The following is a 20,995-nucleotide window of genomic DNA, read 5'->3' as shown; positions in this document are numbered from 1 at the left end:
AAACAGTATTTCACGCATGATCCTGCAAGCTAATGTTTGCTTTCCTTATTTACTATCATCTCCAAAATTCCAGAAGACGCTTCAATGAGAATACACAGTATAAATACGCAGAATACACACACATATGTCTATCCCATGTTAGACATAATTCCTGGTGAAAAAATTAAATCTTCTAATAGGAGGAACTATGAAGATTTGGGCAGGTGCTACAGTATATTATATTGTACATCGTTGCATGCTCTTTCTCCATGCCCTGGATGTTAGGAAACTATAAACATGAGCAGTGGCTGCTTATTTTGGCGTTCACACTGGCCTCAGATATTCCCAGGTCTATTCTACATTCATTTATTTTAAAGCAAGGGATCAAGTCATACAAGTCTCCTTTAGGGGATGAACTGACTTAGCAGTCCTACAGCTTAAGTGACGTAAAATGATTATGGATTTATGATCCCATAAATATAGTCAAAGTCAATCTCTGAAGGTCTTCTTTTCCTAACTACCCACATGATATTGCTCTAGTATGCCAAGAAAATCAGAGAGTGCTTACCAGTGCTGTGAGCAGCAGAAGTTGGAGCCTATAATTAAAAGGAATTTAAAAAACAGAAATGTAACACCCAAAGATTTTGTTCTCGCTTAATGGCACTAGCCCTAAGGAGCATACAAGCTCTTTATTGTTTGTGTTCAAACCCAGTGATTTTGCTTACAATTTATCCTGTGGTTGAGTGAACAAGAATATTCAGTTCTTCTTCAATTTCTTGTCATTTGTACAAGCGCTGTATTATCCTCTTGTGTGTTTTGCACACATGTCAAATACATGGCGTCTCACTTCTGGCTAGGATTCCCCCTGCACAGATGTAATGATGTAAATCAAGTTATTACCTCTGAAATTGGTTTCTCATAGACATCTTCCCCTATAGACTTTTCTTGGGCAAGTATGGCATCCCTGTGTAGCACTCGGAGCACGTTCTCTGGAGCTGCAGACCCATAATGAGCTTCTAAAACTTCAGGTTTGGTTTTCTCTGTCTTCAGCATGTGGATCACATCCTCCCTTGCCTGTAACATAGCAAATCAGTACCATAAGCCAACCTATTAACCAACACGGGAAAACGGGGAAAATAGGGCCATTTCATATGGACAGACTGCATATATAAAAATAAAATAAATTAGAAGAATGCCGGGCTGCCAATGCAACCATAAAAAACTTTGGAAGATATCAGAGTAAACATGATCTGCGCAATCCAAATGTCATCCTTGTAGGCACTAAATAATCTATTCCTGCCTGTCATTACATTTGGATGCTATGAATTTTTATCTGGGTTGCATCTATAGCGAGGGAACATCATTACTCTTCATATCCTTCATCTTACTCACTGCCCATACTGTTCCCTGACTGGGGTAAGGACATGAGTAGAACAAGCAGCACAAGTGGGCTGAATTAATATTTCTCAGACAGCCTCAAATCAAGTATTTCCTCATTGTTCCCTACCTGACTTTGTGACTAAATGTTCTCTTCAAGTATCTTTTAAAGTTTTCTAACTTTTGTTTTTTTAAACAAAACCCTAGAAGTGTTGCAGACCCCTTATAACCGGCATAACTGGTGGCAGACTCTAAGAGGCTAAGCAAACCCCCCCAGCAGCGGAGGAGAGCTGCTGATGCTGGAGCAGGGGTGCACCTGGGAGCAGGGGTGCTCCTGTGGCCGAGGGGATCGCAGGTCCTGGCTCCTTCTCCCTGCTCTGGGTGGGAGCCCCCAGTTTCAGGCAGCACAAGCAGGCATCTGGGCATGATGAGACTGCTCTGCAAGGCCACCTGGCTATGAAGAAGGGGCATTTTAGGGCTATGCTGTGGACAAACGCTTAATCCCAAGCTCTGTTTCTAATGATACTTGCCAACATCTGTTAAGCCATCTGTAAAATGGGGGCAGGGCACTTGCTTGTCCTTCAAGGCAGGTTTATAAGGCTTATACAGGGAGGGGCTGTAAAAGGTACAAGTTTTTGATGGGCATGAGGGAGCTCCCACATTTTCCCATCTCTCCCGTAAGCCCAAAGTGTGGGGGGAAGAAGGGTACAGACACCAATTTTTCTCTCAACAGCTCTTCTGACACAACCCGTGTGAGCTTGGCATGCAAATTAAGGGCTGAGAAAAGGTTCAGATATTTTAGGAAAAACCCCTTACGGATCTTGCCCCTATGTAAGCAATGACTGTTTAGGATTTATGGACTGACCAGGCTTCATGCTTTTCCACATTCTTCATAATGGCATTCTGTATTATCCCTGTAGCAAATCTTAAATCTTTACCTAATACCACAGAGGCATCACAGCTCTACAAAACCACCTGCTTTTAAAATGAGCAAGGAAATAATTTCAGAAAATGGCAAAGACCCTTTAATCTTTTTTTTTAATAAAATAAAGTAACATGAAAATGAAACAAAAAATGAACTTAAGGCAAAGATCATGCCACACAATTGGGAACTAGCCCATTTATAAACAGCTAGCTGTAGGAGCTTACACTGTACATTTTGTAAGCTGAAGTAAAAGCTGTGCACAAGTCTGCAAGATACAAAATACAGACTGGAATGGTATTAATCTTTTTTCAGCACAAGCGTGGGAAAGGTGCATCACTCATGGATGTCAAAACTACAAGTGAATTATGTGGGTTAGTCGCAAGGAGTGCCAAGAGAGCCTTTACACCTCACTACATCACGTCCTGAGAATATGCCACTCTCAGCAAAGGAAAAATATTATTTTAGGAAAGTTTTAGACAGGTTTGAGAATATATCATTTTTTTATATCCCTGTGGAAATAACAGTTATCTTGCTGTCTTTGTTACCATGAAGCCAATGCTCCTATACTGAAGAAAAAGGCCTTAAAAATCTAATAGAATAGCATGGGAGTTTTAGGGTATTTATAAATATCACCATTATAATTATCACCAGAGAAAGCTTTTGGGCCGTATCTGTATCATACCCAAGGAAGGAATTCAATGTCCTGCTGTGTGCCTTGCAGGGGGTGCCCCATGCCACAGGCGTGCTTGGGGAGAGCACTGTGCAAATGGGGCACCGAAAACAGCAGGATGGGGGGGCCAGCCCCCTTCCACCCTGCACACCAAGGGCCACAACCAAGCATGCTGAAACCACGATTCGTTTTGGTCCTAAACACAGAAGGCTTCATGCCCCACACACCCCATTCCTCAGGGTGAGGCACACCTCGGACCCTGGTCTATTTGGAAGGGGAGGAGGATGAATTCATTCTCTTCTGTTGAAGCTGTTGATCCCTGGACGGTGTAATTAAACATTGACAGCACCAGGCAGAGCAAACAGAGACAGCTTGGGCTTGGTGACTTAGCACTGTGACTTGGGAGAGCAAAGAGCTGGACTCCAGTCCCTGCAATGGCTATTTAATACAGTAATAGCTGAGTGAGGGACCGAACATTGCTCTTGCCAGTGAGAGCCCCAGCTCCTGTCCAGTTGTCCACTGTCATGCATACTTTCCTTCCAGCCTCATTAGTCTTTAATCATTACTGATTAAAATGGAGCAACTCTAGCAGGAGGGAGTGAGAGTACCTGAAACAGCTTATAGCTTGCCAGCTAAGAAAGGTTTCTGGAAGCTGCGGGTTTGGGTCCCCCGAGGGCCAAAGGGAGCTGAGCCAGGGGAGCGAGTGATGCTGAATGGAGGAACCAGCACCCTAAGCAAGGTGCTTTCCTAAGGGAAAGAAGGTACCCAAGTTCAGTTCAGAGCTTTGAAGGAAACCCTTATTCATGGCTTTGTCTTTTAAAGGAAGCAGTGACATGCTTAGCTCCAGGGAACAGGGCAGGGTTGTCAGCCCTAAAAACCGCTTGCTACAGCCCAAGGGGATGGTACCCAGCCTGGGTGGCACCATCCCCAGGGCGCAGGCAGCTCCCTGCTCACATCCCCCTTCTTGGACACCCCATGCTCTGCAGGCACTCAGGATCTGGATCACGTTAGCGTAGCAAGGTGCCTTCTGCCTTTTCTGGGCTTGGCCACCGCTCCTATCGTTATCTTTTCAAGGGTATCAGCTAATTCACCAAGTACTCTGTTTCCATGGGCTTATGATAACAGTTTGTGAAAAGCAAACTAACAAACAGACCCTCAGGTTGCTAGGAAGCACTGGCCCAAAAAAGGGGCCTCATGCTAATAATAAACTGAAGAGAAATTTGCTTTTTATTTGGTCAGCAACAATCCCCAGCATAGGAAGATTGTGAAGTGGAGCTAGCCTAGGTCAGAGAGAGGCCCAGGTGACATCCTAAACTCCCATCAGCCTCAGGATTTGCAAACTCCAGTTAGTCTCTCTGAAACTCCTTAGGATAAATGTAGAGGGAAGGAGCTGAAACAGCAGGCCTGTGTAACTCATGATTTCACGTTTCCTCCAGATGACGAATATTCCACTGAAACAACTAGAGGGTAGCTCACATAGAGATGTTTTCTTTCAACGTATAGTGAACAACTATTGTGATATTAAACTGCAGGATACAGCCTATTTTCAGACAACAAGTCAGAATAATCCTGTGGAGGAACACTTGGTCTACTTCAACTCATGTGCCTGGGAAGAGGTACAAGAGGCTCAAAGTGGGGGGTCCTTGCTAAGAAGAGGGAACCATACTGGCAAGCTGTTTCTACTGATGGACATTTACTGAAGGTGCCTCCCCTGTCTCAAAGCACAATGCTGTTTAGCATAAATCATAAACTAGGAGACAAACACAAGGATGAGATTTCAAATTGGAAGTAAACTTGTATACAAATCCCAGAGGAAAGTTGTTAGCTGTTTTGGTAAAAGAAACATGGCGTTTGGCACAGGAAAGCCATCTCTTAAGTCATTTTGTTTTGTTTTGTTGGTGTTCTGATGTGAGAGAATATTCAGGCATGAGAAGACCACATATTGCAACAGCTTGTAACACAATGGAAGTTATTTGCGTAAGTCCAGAAGACTGCAATTAGTCAGAAGAGTTCTTTAAATTAAAGATACAGAATTTAGAAAACACATACGTTTACTTTTATTGTTTTTTCATCACTTAAATTGTCCTACAGAAAACCCCAAGATAACTTTTTATCTATACTGTTCATATTGTGGATTCTTGAAAACAAACAGATTTTTCTGTTAATACAGTTCTCCTAAGTACCTGATTCTCTACAAGTAGGAGCAATGAAGACAGATTAACGAAGAAGTCACTTTTACCTCTTAGAAATACTCCCAAGGCAAGAAACACAGAAGGCCAGATATGCTGAGCGGTGTTTTTCCACACTCATTTTTGCCAGGAGCAAAGTCTGTTTAGAGACTCCCTGTCCATCAAACTCATAGAACCATAGAACAGCCCACGTTGGAAGGGACTTCAAAAGATCATCTGGTCCAACTTTTCATGGGAAAGGAAGTCTAAATGAGATCATCTAGCACCCTGTCCTTGAAAACTTCCAGTGATGGGGACTCAACCACGTCCATGGGGAGGCTGTTCCAGTGAATGATTGTTCCCACTGTAAAAAATTTCTTTCTTATGTCAAGATGAAACCTCTCCTGCTGCAGCTTGTACTCCATTGCCCCTTGTCTTCTCCGTGTCTCCTTGTGAAGCAAGAGCCTCCGTCATCTTTGTAGCTGCCCTTTAAGTACTGGAGTACTGTGATGAGCCCCTCCCCAGCCTTCTCTTCTCCAGGGAGAAAAGACCCAATTCCTTCAATGTATCTTTCCTCATGGGGCACATTCTCCAGCCCTTTGATCACCATGGCCTTCCTTTGGGCCTTCTCCAGCCTGTCTGCATCTTTTTTAAATTGTGGGGAGTAGAACTGGACACAGTACTCAGTTAACTCCTTTAGCTGTCCCTGCTAATAGAGGAACTGCAAAATTGAACTGTACCTAAGCCTTGTTTTATGCTTACTGGAGGTGACAAATTCTGAAGGCTGATGGCCTTAGATCTTGAGTATGTCCATGGAGGGGCTGAAGTGCCATGGATCACTGCTGTCCTGCACAGCTTTGCCTGGTCTCCTTTCCTTCCGCTCTACTACCTAGTGATTAGTGCACTTACTTAAGATGTGGTGTCTGCATTTCCACCTGGGAAATACAAATTCCCCAAGACAATGCTCCCCTCCCCTCCAGAGTGCATGTTAGCCACCCAGCTGGAAGGCTGACATGAGGCCACTCTTTGCAGGGTTACCCTGAAATACTCACTTTTTGGCAGAATAAAAAAGAAGGGCTTTCTTTTGCTCACTGGCTTGAGCAAAGCAGGGGTCTGAGTTCCAAACTCAGCTTTACTACGTGCCTAGTAAAATATTTAAATGATATAGAAAGGATGTAAAGAGGTCCCTGCATAAAACTGAAACCATTTAGGGAACAATAGCATGATTCTGCTGCTTGTAAAAGGGGACCGGCAGCCTAGCAACCAAATTCTTGGTCAATGGAAATACTGTTACACAAGCCCGGCGTTCAAACGTGCTTCCTCCTCGTGCCCTGCCCTGCCAATTTACTACAGCCCCCTCTCCCCATTCCCACAGTCTTTGGCCTCTCCCGTGAGACTGCGAACAAAACTCAGCACCCACTAAACGGGGAATTTTTGCCACAGCCCATTTGTCACCTGGGAAATGGGACTGAGCTGATCAAACTCATTTCATGTAAGGCACCTAGTAAATCGGAAAAAAAATTCAGTTGTATTCAAGATGGGCTGAATAGAGTCAAAGTAATCACTGTCAGATGAGAGTAAAATCCAATTCAAGATGTTTTGCCAGTACATCTCCTAAACTCTTGGATTTTGTTTGTAAGTCGCCTTCCTGCAAATTCACAATATGCCTCTCTTTAAATCAGTTACTAGTAACTATTTCCTTCATAGCTCCATGTTTGGAGCCATCAAAAATACATCTAACTACTTCAGAGAAATCTAAATATTCAATAACATGATGACAATCCTCTCAATTAATTAAAAGAAGTTTTGAAAATTTGGGAGCAGTAGTAGTATTTACAGGGAATGCACTTATGCTATATTTGGAAGATCTGATATTTCCTTTTTTTGACTATTTATTTTCTTGTTATCATGACACTTTATTATGCCTGCACAAGTGAAAGCACAAGTAATAGAGGTTTAATGTTTATGAAGCCCTATTTTTCTTGCCAGTGATTAATGGCAAGAAATAACTATCAAACCACAGACAGGAACCTTTGCTTCTACTTATGTTGTTACTTGCATTTCACACAGTTCAGGTTATTTATAGTGCAGCAGCTGCTCTATACTGCATCAGAAACTAGATAAGGTCACAGGTTCTCCATGTAATGTCGTGATCTTACCAGCGGCCGATTTCCTGCATTCCAGTAAACTTTACAAATGTTTCACCTAGACCTAACAAACATCACACTCAAGGCATCCTTTTGAGGGAAATCAGGAGGATGTTCTCACACTGCTTTCTGCACTATCCAGGACAAGCTCATGCTGTGTTGCTGCCAGTGCAGGAATAGTTTTATCTCTGATAATCCCCATTAGAGACCTCAGAGAGTGACTACCCTGTGTCCGTTTATTTTACATTAATGAAGAAAGCATCTTCAAGCAGGTATTCTTGAAAAACTATCTGCAAAACTTTCTTAACGCTAATCTACATTTAAACTCAGTAATTTCCCTTCTTTTCTTACCTTAGGAGGAAATTCAAATGATTAAAAGGAAAGTGCCCTTTCTTCATTTTGTGTCATGATACTGTAAATATAAATAGAGAAAGTAATAAAAATTACCCCTGCCTACCAGAATGACGCTTTCGTTAAATGCCTGATTCCTCAAGCTATCCTTTCATACTGCTACAAGGACTGGGTAGCAACTTGTCTTCCGGGTCAGGTGTACTCAATGTACAAACTGTGCTTCGAAGCTGGGAGATTAGATACTCTACTGCACATTGCATCATACAAAGCTCCTTTTTGCTAAAGACTTAAGAAATATTTTTCTTTCCTGTACCACATATCTGAAGTAGCCTTGTTTATATCACTCAGTGATGCTAGACATGCAAACTGCTGGCTAATGATACGTATGCATAGTTTTTCTTGCAAGGAAGACTCTATGTACAGCAAAGTCTTTTTCTTGCCTTTCATCTTAGCTTGATTTCCTAATACTTGAAACTGTGGAATTCACTTGCACAAGTTTCTTTTAACATTTCTGGACTCGGGTCTATGTATGTCATTAACTTTGGAGGTAAAGAGATTACTTCAGTGACAAAAAGTGACCATCGTTGCTTTTGTACAAAAGTTTAGCGAAATATATCCAGAAATGCAAGTGATCCCTCAGGCCTGGGGATATGAAACAGAATTGTCCTGTCTTCTCCACACCATGCAGAACTTTCTTACCTTGTATGAAGCCTTTGGAGCTATACAGTGTATTTCATTTTGTTGTGCTTTATCTTACCGTGATAATACAGAAAGTCCTCCTAAAATCAATACTGGAGGAGAGGCACATGATTGTGCATCCACTGCACAAATGCTCTGAAGTGGCTCCAAAAGAATTACATCAGAGATTAATTTGGCCTCTTATGTTTAAAAAAGTCCACGCTAAAGATTGCAGAGCTGAGGAGAAGCAGTACTGAGCAATGTATTATTTCTTACAGCAAGCTTCGAAACAGATCAAATGAGCGCTAGAAGACATCTGTCTGTTATTTCCTGCCCACACAGCTTTGTTCTGCTTTATTGCCAGAGAGCTCCATGGATGATGTCACTTTTTTCTGAAGAAAACAGGCCACCAGAGCCTTTCACTGACATAATTAATTATCTGTAGTCTGGGCCACGGCCAGAAAATTCCCATGGCAAGGCCCCGAGAAGTATTAACTCCACACTGCTTGATGTTTTCAGAATTATTAGGGTCTGGGATATCCTGTCTTGTCTTTTCACACTGAAAGAGCGCTTTGCTTGATATTGTCGAACCGTGGGGCAGTTACTGCAGCATACGGAATTAGAGTGTCATGATCCAGTCAGCACAGAGAGACCAACGCGAGGGGTCACTGTCAGTTATGTGCACAAACATGTGCATGTTGGGATATGCTCTACATGCTTCAGCAATGCATCACAATGGCTAACCCCACTGTTTTGAGTTTGCCATATCCAGTCACAGAGTTTACGTCTCAGCCAACATTAACCATAGAAGAACATGTTGCACGTGACCTGAAGTCCAGCAGCAAGCAGAGACCACAGATTGATCAAACTAGCTGGCAGGGAGAGGAAGGAACTTCTGTTAAAACACCTTTTTGGACACCTGAGCAAGAAGAATCATTAACAACAGCACAGGAATGACTGTATTCACAGTTCAGGGCTGGTGTATGGCTGCGGGATGGAATGTGAATCCTAACAAAAGAGGTAATTACCAAAGTAACTCTATGTCTTTCCTCTGAGCAGCCCTAGTCACCACAATGCTTGCAAAGGCAGAGGAGAGCTCCCTGGTTCAGGTACTCCAAATCAGTCATGAAAACCCGAATGACTGAGTCCCTATTCTAGCTTATTCATGCTAAGGAAATGATCTGCAGCTTTCCATATCCCAGGTGAATGGCCAACCATGAGCAATACTACAGCAGTATAGGAATTCATTAAAATTGCAGCACATTTCCCACACATTAAGGTGTTTTGATATTGCTGGAATTGTGTAGTAAGTTGCAGTGTTCCTTTTATAACCACAACTTATTTTGTGATCAGTTAGCCCCTCTTTAGGAAGAAAAAAAAAAAGAAAGATGACTAATGAAAGAGTAATAACAGAAAAAAAAAATTATTTTCCTTTTTCTTGTGTTATCATTTGCCCATTAATCTTACATTGACCAGTCTGGACCAAGACGCAAGAGATCCATGTTCTATTCATGGACCTCTTTCTCATGCTTCACACGAGAAAGCTTCACACCTCACCATACTCCAATTTCCATTCCATAAGGGAAATAATTCTTCCCGGGAATGCTGTGAGATTTAATTAATAAGTGTATATAAGATCGAGGTACTAACGCTATGAATACTACAAAAAAATATGTCAATCTGACATCAATACAGCTGTTCTCCTATTAATTTCCCCCCATTCATTATATTCTTTTGTTGCCTCCATGTTTATGTATTTCTATACTATCATCCAATTTGTTGAAATCCATTGGAAACTAAAAAGTATCTTCATTGGACACGTAACTCGGGTTGTCTAAATTGCTCTTTGAAAGTGCTTCATTGGCTGTATAAGGAACTGAAGCACCTGAAATTATGTGCTCTGACCTGAGCGTCAGGGAGGCACTCGAAGCTGCTGGCATAAGAAGTACTCCCTGTCCAAGAGGAAGAAACCTGCCCAGGTATTTTTTTTTCCACAGTGATCTAGCTGCCTTCTGATAGGAATGAGCGTGCATGGAGCAGGACGGAGCAAGAGACACACTGGTGCCAGCGGGACTGTAGTCGTCAGGATGATGACATTCAGAGGAAATCCTTCTGCCTCCTCTGCGGAGACATGAGCATAACTCAGAGTGGGATACCAAGAGACATAAGTGTGTATACATGTGTAATAAACTGTATACACAACTTTTTCTTGTCCAAGCATTTTGTTGGCTTCAACAAGCTGTTTTTCAGTGCTCTGTGCTACACGGATGTGCTTTCAAGTTACTGATGACTGATGAATGGGCAAGAACAGTAGGACTGCATTACAGCAAGCATTCACCAGCATAGCCAATTATTTGAACAGAGGAGTTGTCAGAGGAAATGAAGGAAGTGGCACGAACTCTTAGAGTGAAGTAACTTAGAGACGGTGGGCAATGAAAGGTGCAGAGCGAGAGCTCCTGGTCATGCCCACGATGCCCTCAGAGCCTCCTGCTGTCTCTAAAATACCCCTGATACTTCCCAATGTCTGTCCTTCCCCTTGCCATCGCCAAGCCCCACTTGGACATCCTCTCCCCTGTCCATCCTCCCATTGCATTCCCAGGAACAACTCTGAAGACCTTCAACACGCCATTTTGCCTGAACTGCTGAGACTGCGTGAGCCAATACTGGGGAATAAGGTTTTCATTATGAAGCTGGCCACATCAATACATCTGTTTCTGACTTGTTTAAATCTGAAGGTGACAAATGCCTGGAAGTTACCATGCAACTGTAGTTGGGTTAGTCAGTTCCACTGACTGCTAATTTTTATGCAAAGAAAAACAATCATTTCCAGGATAAGAAAGACTTCCCTTGCAAAATCCAAAAGATTCCTGTCTTAGGAAAGGACTTCCCTTCATAGTGTCTCAGCAGTGCATCATTTTGGATGCTGCATGTGCACAGCCCTCAGAAATAAGTCACTGAGCTCATTTTATTCTGGACATCACGCAAAATTCTGCACTGAAGCCAGCAATTTCGTAAAGATGTGGCAAGACACAGGATGTTCAGTAGGGACAGCAGTTTTCTATGTGAAAATGTTACATTTCTCTCACTTTAGTCAACCAATAGGTGGAGCCTTTAACCCTAGAAACAAGACACTTTCTCAGATAGCCATGTTCTCACAATTATTATATAAAGACTTATATTTGCTTTTATTAAAGCTCATTTTGGATGGAAAACAATCTGATTTGCTCTCAAGAGCTTATCTGATCCCCAGCTGGAGAACAGGAGACACAAACTTAATAAATACACAACTGGGACAGCAAAGTTAATAAAAACAGACTCAGCTACAACTGCAATGTTAAATTAACAGCTGGTGACTCAGAGTACTGGACAGCATTATGACACATAAGACATATGCTCATTGCAAGCTCTCCCAAGAATCCCAGATATTTTAAAGCCAGAGAGTCCATGCATCTAGCATTTATTGCAAAAGGATTGGCCATTTCTTCTCCCACAGAGTGAGCCTTCTGTCAAGAAAATGAGAAAAGATACAAGGTTTCTCATTACCGTTGCACTGAGTATACAATTTCTATTAAGTAAATTTGAAAAAAAAAAAAATAGAGTCAAGTGACATCAGTTGATTAAACTTATTTCAAAAAGATTGCAAAGGAGGATCAGTGAAAGTCACTGATCCCAGTGGGAACAGGACCAAAACTTAAAAGTTGATCAGGGGCAGCCCTTTCTATTCTGTTCTGGACAGGAGACCAAGAATTTTTTATTTTTTATTTTTTTTTTTTAAAAAAGCTGCTCATACTCTTCCCTCCACTCTAGATGAGATGTTCAACGGATCAGAGACACCTGCCAATTATTCCTGTCTCTTCTGACCCTCCAAGCCTAAATAACACGACAGATGTAGCTCTGTTAAGTACAGCTCAGTCATTAACAGAGAAGGATGTTAAAATGTCTTTCTGAAAGAGGTTTCAGACTACAGCTGTCCAGTGACAGTGACATTTTATTGAGGATAATTACTTTGAAAAACATATAATTCTAAAGCAATTTTATTACCAAAGAGATGGCTATCATCACTATGGTTTGTAGTACATCTGCCCTTCATTTCAGAGGGAGCAGGAAATTGCCTGAATGGCACAATTTAACTATATTTCAGTCGACTGTTTTATCTTTTTTTTTTTTTCTCCCCTCTCTCATAAAACAGCAGGGTTCTATTTTAAAATTCATTATTCTGGGACTTGCTAGACAAGTCCCGCTCATCTCCCATGATATCTCCTGCACTTTGCAGAGCAATGATTGCAAGCTACAGAAAAAACACTATTCTGGACAAAATTAATCTCTGGTTATAAATTATTCAATGAAAATAGAAGAGAGAATTTGTGGTCTGAAGTCTATCCTAACTTAATTTTTTTGTCCCTGGAAAGCCTGCTTCACCAGGAAAACACAAACAAACAAGGAGTCAGTCAGAGGGGAGAGAATTTTTTGACTTGTTGTACTGATATTCTTACGCCAGACATTTCGGGGGATTTTTTTAGGCTCTTATTTTGCTACAGTGTGGCTACTATCTTTCTCTTCATTGTCTTGTCCTTTCCAAGACTCTAGCTTGGCTCTATTTATCACTGTCTTATTCCCCTTTTCCTTACACTCTTTTTCTTCTATTGCCCAACCTCTTTCCTCTCATTCCTTTCTCCTTAAGTCACCTCTCCCTCCTCACATTAACCCTATCTTCTCTTTTTCCCTGTAGCTTTGCACATGCCAAAGTTTTTCTCTTGGGGAATTTGAATTTCATCTGTATGATACGCTCAGAAAATCCTAATCTATTTCAATCCAATTAACAAGACTTCGCAGTTATAAACATGTATGCAAAACTACTTTACATGCACTTTTCACTAGCTTTACCTAATCTTTCCACTCTGGATCCTCTCTAGCTTCTCAAACTACAGGATTTTGCTAATGACCATTTGAAAACACCTGCTCTTCACTCTGCTATGTACTCTTTCCTCTGGTGCCAAGGCATCTTGTCACAACTTTCTCTTCTGACTTTAAGATTGCCCAAAAGAAACATCTGGTTTCCACCCACCTTTCAGGCAGCTCAATATTTAATAATATTAATGCAAGAGTATCAAGAAAGGCACTGAAGAAAAAAATACATGAGTTTGTACAATGTTTTTAACTAAACAATATCTAGGTGGCTATTACAATGTTGTTCCAACAACTCAGGAGAGTCAACTTTGAAACAAAAGCAGTTCAAGGCATTACATGAAAGTTCACACATTGCAGCAAGAGGAAAAAGAGACAGAGAGAAAAACATCACAACTACAGCTAAAGAATCAAACTCTCTCACTTATATCAGTCAGACTGACAAGTGATAGGAAGGCCAAGTAAAGCCATGTCAGCAGCGAAAGGGAAATGTTAAAACAAATGTATGAGGCACCAATGAGCTCTCTCCTACTGCACCATGTGCAGTTCCAGCAACAAACTTTAAGAAAGATGAACCCAGGGTGTAAGTGGTGCTGATCAAGGGGTGACAGGAGATGTGGAAAGCCTGTTTGCTAGAGGAAACTAAAAGGACATGGCATGGCTAGCACTGTGAAACAAAGGCTCAGAGAGTGCGAAACTGCTGGCTACTAACACATCAGGCACCAAACAGTAGGGAGAGAGGTAGACTTTTCAAAGAATGATCAGTGTATAGCGCAATTTCATAAAGATTTCACTAGACATAATTACAATTAGAAATTAAGAGAGAAATCTGCTGAACATTAAAGCTTTCCAGTTCTGAATTTTTTTAATAGGAGTAGTCAAGGTAAACAACCCACCTAACCTTAAAACACAGCTTGATGAATTTAACAAAGGTTAAATGAAGAGGTTGACTAAAGAATCAGCTGCTGGGACTTGATCTACAGCACATTTTCTACAATTTTATCTCCAGGATTCTCAGGAAAATGGGTCAGTCAATCCGTCTGCAGTATGAGGATAAGAAAAGCCTGAGTTAGGAAGAGACAAAAAGGTAGAATAAGGGAAGAGGTCACTACCAGAGAAATAAAGAAGAGAAGGAAAGCTGAAGAAAGAGGGAACGTTAGATCTTAGGAGAGAGAACCGAACAGAATGATTATAAATCAAAAAGTGTCAATAAAATATGTAGCTTTACAAAAAGGAAAGAAAGTAGAAGGCAGAAAAATGGAAACAGTAAAGAATTTTCCTTTCCATTACATTTATAAAGCTTAGTTTTTCTGATAGAAAGACAGATGGCAAAATACTAAAATACCTTTTAAAATGTCAGAAACAGTAAAGAATTATCTAATTTTTTCATAAAAAACTTACGAAAACCTTACCAGAGAGAACAAAACACATAGCCCTCACCTCTGCTAACCCTTCCCTGATACACCCAGGTCAAGAAGAAAGTCTTGCAGCCCACCTGAAGGTGAGCTCCTCCTGGCTCTCTTGGATGACAGAGCTCCTTCCCCCCACAGTTACCCTATTTCAACCATCAGCAACCAGCCCCTGGTACCTGCCCCAACACAAGCCCCCCCTGCAGCTGATGAAGCCACCAGTGCAATCTGCAGTTTGGTAATCAGGGGCACAAATGCAATTAACCTGCTAACCCCAGTCTTAATCCTGGAATGATGTTTTCATTAGCAACCTCATCAGAGACACCAAACTGGACATGACGAGGAGTGTTGGCGTCGAGCCAGAGCCAGAGATATAGGGAGAGCACACCTTGCCATGGAGTGCATTGGCTGCTGCTCCCCAGGCAAGGGGAGACGTCCTTCCTGGGGAGCTATAGCTCTGACACCTTGTGTGAGCACTCAAATTAACCACTAAATGCAGTTTTAAATAAATGCAGATTAAAGGAAAGGGCTCCTTTGACAGTGGAGTCATTTGGTCTCTCCCCTTGAAGAAGGGATTCTATGCAAATAGATTTACCTCTGAATATCTGCTACACAGTGTTTCCCTTCAAAAGTCAGTCCAAACCCAGCGTTACACTCGACCATTTGGAAGTCCAAAGACTTCTCAGGAAGTATAGATAAAGCACAAGCTCTGCTCCTCCACAGCACCAGGCTCTCAGGAAGCACTTCCACCTGCCCTAAAGTGTGTGAAGGACCTCAACAGGAACGGGTGGCTGAGCTGCAGGAGATGAATGCCATTTCTGCACTGCAGAAACACAGTCAAACATGGCCTATAACAAAGGCCTTGAGTGGAAAAGTTGTTACTATTTGAATTGGTATGAAACATAGGAAACTGTCTCCCAAGCTTAAACAGTCATCTGGCAACAGGCACGGAACCTGGTTAAGAAATTATTTTTCTTGAAAAATCCAATGATTTTTAGTGAGATGCTGTCTTCATAAATGAACTTTTATTATTATGGGTTTTTTTTCCAAGCACACAACACAACAGTGAATGGTAAACATGTATGAATACTGCTCCTCATTTCCCTTCAGGCCCCTAATCAGGAAATGTTGAAAATCAGTGTTGGTATCACTGGAGATTAATGGCTGTGGCTCAGAAAGTGTACAGGGAATATATTCCTGCCAGGACAAATACATAGGCTGTTGGACAAAAATCTGTGAACCACAGATAGGATTATATCATCATTGTAAAGATGCACACTGCCTATGTTGGTCTGTAATTAATAATATTCACATGTTGGTTTGACTGAAATCACTGCAACTACCAGGGAAATTAATACTATACCTTCATTGTCCGATTTATTCTCCTGGTGTTTGAAGTTTTCTTTTCAAATCAGTTTTGCAGTATTTAAAAATTAGAATTTTTTTTCAGGTATAGAAAGAAATCCTTCATGGATTTTTTTGTCCCTGTATATCCAATATGTATTTAAAGACCCTGTAATCACTGTTTTTTATATGAGCAGTGAGATCTCACAAGAGAAAAGACACTGCACTGAGCTATAAGGCCTTTAAAATCAGCTCCTGTCATCAGTTCATTTGTTTCCCACTGTCCTTCAGAGAAGTTGCACTTAAGAGCTCTCCTGCCATGTATATTGGGATACATTTTCATCACCGCAGCTTCTGTATACTTTTTCTCCCCTTTTGTTTTCTTACAAAATAAGGCCTAGGCTACGGTGACCTCAGCCATTTACGAAAAGCTTTCCTTCTCTATATTCAGTAAGTGCACAGGGCCCAGCCAGGGAGCCTGACAACAGGCAGAGAGAGCTGAGTCCAACTTGACCCTGGAAGCTACAGCACAGGAAAACTACCTGAGGTTATTATAATTAAAAAAAAAAAAAAGAAAAAAGAAAAAAAAAAGAAAAGAAAGACATAAACTTCACTTCACTGCTAGGGCATATCTCCACAGTTTACTGGCACATTCACCTTCAAAATGAAGATCTGGGAGGTCAGGTCCCAAAGTTAGGACTCAAAATTCATACCGGCAGCCGCATGGCATGGGTCTATGCTTGCTATGTTGTTAGATTATGTGGCTAGTGAACTAAGCACATGAAGCATACGTATACATTACCAGTTTACCCTGCTAACCCCATGGTTGTCACAACCAGATTACTTCCCATTGCTGCGCTCGCTCTTTGGGGTTTACAAGGCAGTGTCTACATGCTCTGCCTTTGATAGTGCAGACGTAAGATCTATCCTGCTCGTGGCTGCTAAGTAAACAGTCATGGTATGTTATTCCCCCCTACAGGGAGGGAATCTCCCTACAGGTACAGCCTGCTGTTCTTCTCAAAACAAAATCTTTTTACATATGCCTATATAATGTTTGCTTTGCCAGTATTGAAATGGCTTCAAAATAAACCCACAGTCTGATTTGTCAGTCCAACAAAACGCCAGCCAGCCACCAGAAGTGTCCAAACAGACCTGAAAATGAAAAGCCACGAAATGACTCAGTGCATTAGGTCACTGTGACGGCCAGGAGGTAATACCAGAGTATTTATTTTGGCTGGAGTCTTCCTTGGCGCATCTTCATTTGTAGCATCAAAGCCAGGCTCTCATCTCAAGCCAAAGTGCTATAGCTTGCCCGATTCAGTAACGGTTCAACACAGGTACCAGGTAAATAACTAATTTAAAAGGGGGTTTTTGAAATGAAATTCAAAGCTCCTGTGGATTCAAAAGAATAACGATTCTCTTCTCTGCCTGGCAGTAAGGAGCAGAAAAACAAACGCACTCTACAACTACCAGCTTGGTTGTCCTCACAATCCTCCCGTGACACCAGGAAGATTTAGCCAGTGCCTAACATCTCTGTGGGGTCTGTATGTACAAATATCCCTAAAAGTATTGACCAGGACAATGAGAGTATCATCTTGGTGAGGATTTTCAGCCCATATTACAGTGCAGATGGCAGCTATCCCCACCACCTCATAGGGATAATCAGAAGGTGGGCAGTCCCTTAAAGATTGTGTAACTCCCCCATAAAGTAAAAGACTATGGTGAAGAGCCACATTTCCATGTACTGAACAGGAGAATTACTCAGAGATAAGAATAAAGACCACATTTATTGCCATGCAGGAAACATTAGTGACTTTCTTCACCTCCCCTTTCCAGACCACAAAGGGGACTTCAGGATAAATCTTTCTGAACAGCACATGAGCAGGACACCTTTCTAATGAGGTTTGATTCTAGTCACCACTGAAGCTGCATGCTAGCTCCATCTTCTAGGAAATGTCATATACAAGTTTTTGTATAAAGCAAAATGAAGCACTATAAAAATGGATACTGTTCTGTAATGATAAAAGATTTTTCCTTTGCAAAATTGCATTCAGTAGATTTTCTTGCTTTTTTCCATAATTTTTCACTGCAAAACAACCATTCTGTATCTTTGTGACAAAATTATTTAGTTTGAATACATATTTCCTGAAACTTGAAAGTACTTTCTGACAAACCAAAGGTGAATTATGTACAGGAAGAGTGATACTTAATGATCCTTAATGAGGTGAAATCTCAGAGTTATGGTAAAGGCGCAACTCAGGTGACTCATATACCAAAGACATTAACAAAACAATTGCTTCTTGTAATCAGATAAGATGATAACAAGTCCAAATTAGAGTAAAAAAGTTATGAATGTGGGTTTCAGGAAAAAAGTAAAGCCTTATATGAAATGCTAAATAATGATGGTTAACTAGAATAAAGGGATTGAGATAAAATGTTTTCACACAGGTTGGGCGGGTTTTTTTCTGCTAGTCCATAGGTCAGTGAAAAATATCACTGAAGTGCAAACAAAAGAACGTACAAATTTGGCAAGCGGTCCTACTGCAAAAAGGGGTAAGTTTTGAAAAGTTAGAAGGATTCATATTGACTTTCTGAAATACCATGTTTCAGCTCTTTATTTTGAAATTCCCTGAAGGCTGACACTTCTGAGAGTTCAATGATGTATTAGCATTAAAGAGAATCCTCAAAACTGGATGGACATTTGGGGGATGAGTTAAGCACAACATCAGGCTGTCTGCCATCGTGGACTTACTACTGGGCTGAATAAACATGCAAAACAGGACAACTGAGAAAACTTTAAAGCGAGCACTACTCCAAGAAATAAAACTAATGAGTCTTTTCAAGGCAGGGAATGTGCAGAGTGCTGGAGGCCAGGCAGAACAGGCAGAGCTTTGGCTGAGCCCTGAGCAACATTTTAATATGCAGAAGGTCCAGGGGCCGTCTTAATTCCTTTTTCAGTGTTACTGACTTGCAGATTTGTCTCTTGAATACTTGCATCAACGATTGTAATTACACTCACTATATTTGCTGTCCTTTTCTCTCAAAGTGATTCCCCTGTGGTTGTTTCTGCCTCTTTTTAAGTGTTCAAGACCTGCAGATCCCCCTTTCTTCATCAGTTCTGACAGGTGTTTATAATGTCTTTTGCTTTGGTAGCTGCAGATAGACGTGGTAAATAAAACAGTACTTAAAACTATGACCATCCTGTTAAACACCAACTACCATTGCTCTCTCCTTATGGTCCTTCGCCTTAAATTTGCGTGTCCCTCTCTGTTGAGCCCTGTGCTTTTTGGACAACCTAAAAATAAATAGGTACATAGAAAATGCAGTTTAAAAGATGTTTAATTTACCTGCAGTTCTCCTTCCATTATACTGAGGAGTTTTATCAAGTCCTCTTTAGAAAGCTCTATGGACTTCTTGTTCTTTCGTTCAGTAGGTCCAGGTGATTTTGAGTGCCGTTTGACAGTTGCTGAAACCATGACCTCATCTTCCTTCCGATGAGGTTTGTTCTTTTTCTTGGCATCCTCCTGAAGTTTTTCATTCTCTGCATGGCTGATGACAGGCTTGGAACTGGAGAAGTGCCCGTTAGACGAGCTTTCTCCACCTTGGTTTCGGGATCTCATCCCTACCTAGAAAGAAACAAACATAAAGATGCTTTTATAAACAAAATTACTTACAAAAACCATAGTGGAAATACTGTCTTTTGGAAGAACAGCAATCTTCTAAAAACTGAAATATACTGTCATGCTCAAGAGATGGTGGTAGAAAGCTCAGCCACTTCAACAACTCTGTGTGTGGCATCCAGTGAATCCAAGGCATTAATTATAAATTTAACAGAATCCCAAAGTCAGGGTAACCATCTTTTTCAGCATGCCAAGATGCTGATATGAGTTTAAATGTATGGAACTTAAAAGTGATGCAGGAAAATGGTAAAGAACATTTTCCAGTGTTCCCTTCCCTTCAGTCAACATTTTGATCATTCACAACTCATCGCTACAAAGCAAAGCAGGTTGTTAAGTAGATCTTATTTTAATATGAGGTTTACTTGAGAGACGGGAATGCAATTAAATTTTGGAGAAGCATATTCCTTGAGTGTATATTCTCTATGAGAGTGGAGTGACAGTGCATGACAAACAAAGGTCACACTATAGTTTCCCTGAGTGAAGCAATGGTTTTATTCCAGGTAACCAAGAAAGATGGGGAACGTAGACTAGATGAAGTGGTAAACTCCATCTTAAGCTAAATACTGCATGAAATTATTAGTCAGTAAGTGTCATAAAGGAAAGTCAAAAAGAAGTTTCAAAAAAGAGCACAGAGGGCATGAAACCACTAAGAGGTAAACGGGCAAGATCAAGGCAGTCCTTCCAGAACATTCAACGTTTCTCCAAACTGTCAGGTCATGGTTATTGAATGCTCACATCTCTGTCCTCTTAAGCACCTGCACTGCACTCTTAAACTATGTCTATCCTAAGAAATTAAACAGCGACAGCAAATGTTCCTGAGCTGTAGCACTTGACCTACTGTATTGTGAAATTTTTAGCATGCTCCTTGGCACACTGCTGGTCCAGGCAAACTATAACTCTCTCCCAAACAGTTCCTGGGCACAATTCAGGAATTAATCTAGGCCAGGTCCAGACACAGCCAACCTGTTCTGGAAGAGAAGAGACTTTAGTAGTACGAGCATGGCTGGATTGTGCTATTTAACCCCAGGGACAGGATGGGGGCCCTGGGACTTTTTAGTTTACAAGTAACATAGCTTAGTGTCACAGAAAACATAGCTGTGAAAATCATCCTTCCTGCGTGTCACCCTCATCAAACAACAGCGTTCACTGATTCTCTCTGCTGAATGCCATTCAGCAATATCAGGTTAAACCATTTGCCCTTATCTTCAAATCTTTTCACATGTTTTCTCTTTCTTACCCATCAGCCCTTTTCAAGTTGTCATCCACACAACACAGTCTACTAAAATTAGCTTAATCTGCCTGTCTGGTTTTTTGTCCTATGCGTATCTCCCACCTTTCTTCCCCCTTGACCCTGCAGATTGG

At 41.3% G+C, this 20,995-nt stretch overlaps 1 protein-coding gene across 5 annotated transcripts in view; it reads right to left on the bottom strand.

The window, feature by feature from the left end:
* The window catches only part of FILIP1 (filamin A interacting protein 1), a 110,941-nt gene that overhangs the window by 45,460 nt on the left and 44,486 nt on the right, over positions 1–20,995 (bottom strand). For all 5 annotated transcript variants that reach the window (XM_063330149.1, XM_063330150.1, XM_063330147.1 and 2 more), the window contains 2 exons: positions 19,301–19,579; positions 880–1,053 (listed from right to left, as the gene is read on the bottom strand). In XM_063330149.1, the coding sequence (XP_063186219.1) occupies positions 880–1,053; positions 19,301–19,573 (447 nt within the window). In that variant the 5' untranslated portion in view covers positions 19,574–19,579. The remainder of the gene's footprint in view (positions 1–879; positions 1,054–19,300; positions 19,580–20,995) is intronic.

The sequence above is a fragment of the Chroicocephalus ridibundus genome, chromosome 3, assembly GCF_963924245.1.
Source record: "Chroicocephalus ridibundus chromosome 3, bChrRid1.1, whole genome shotgun sequence".
In the NCBI taxonomy this organism is placed as follows: domain Eukaryota; kingdom Metazoa; phylum Chordata; class Aves; order Charadriiformes; family Laridae; genus Chroicocephalus; species Chroicocephalus ridibundus.
Note: the sequence above shows the minus strand (reverse complement) of the source record. Positions and strands in the feature narration are given on the sequence as shown.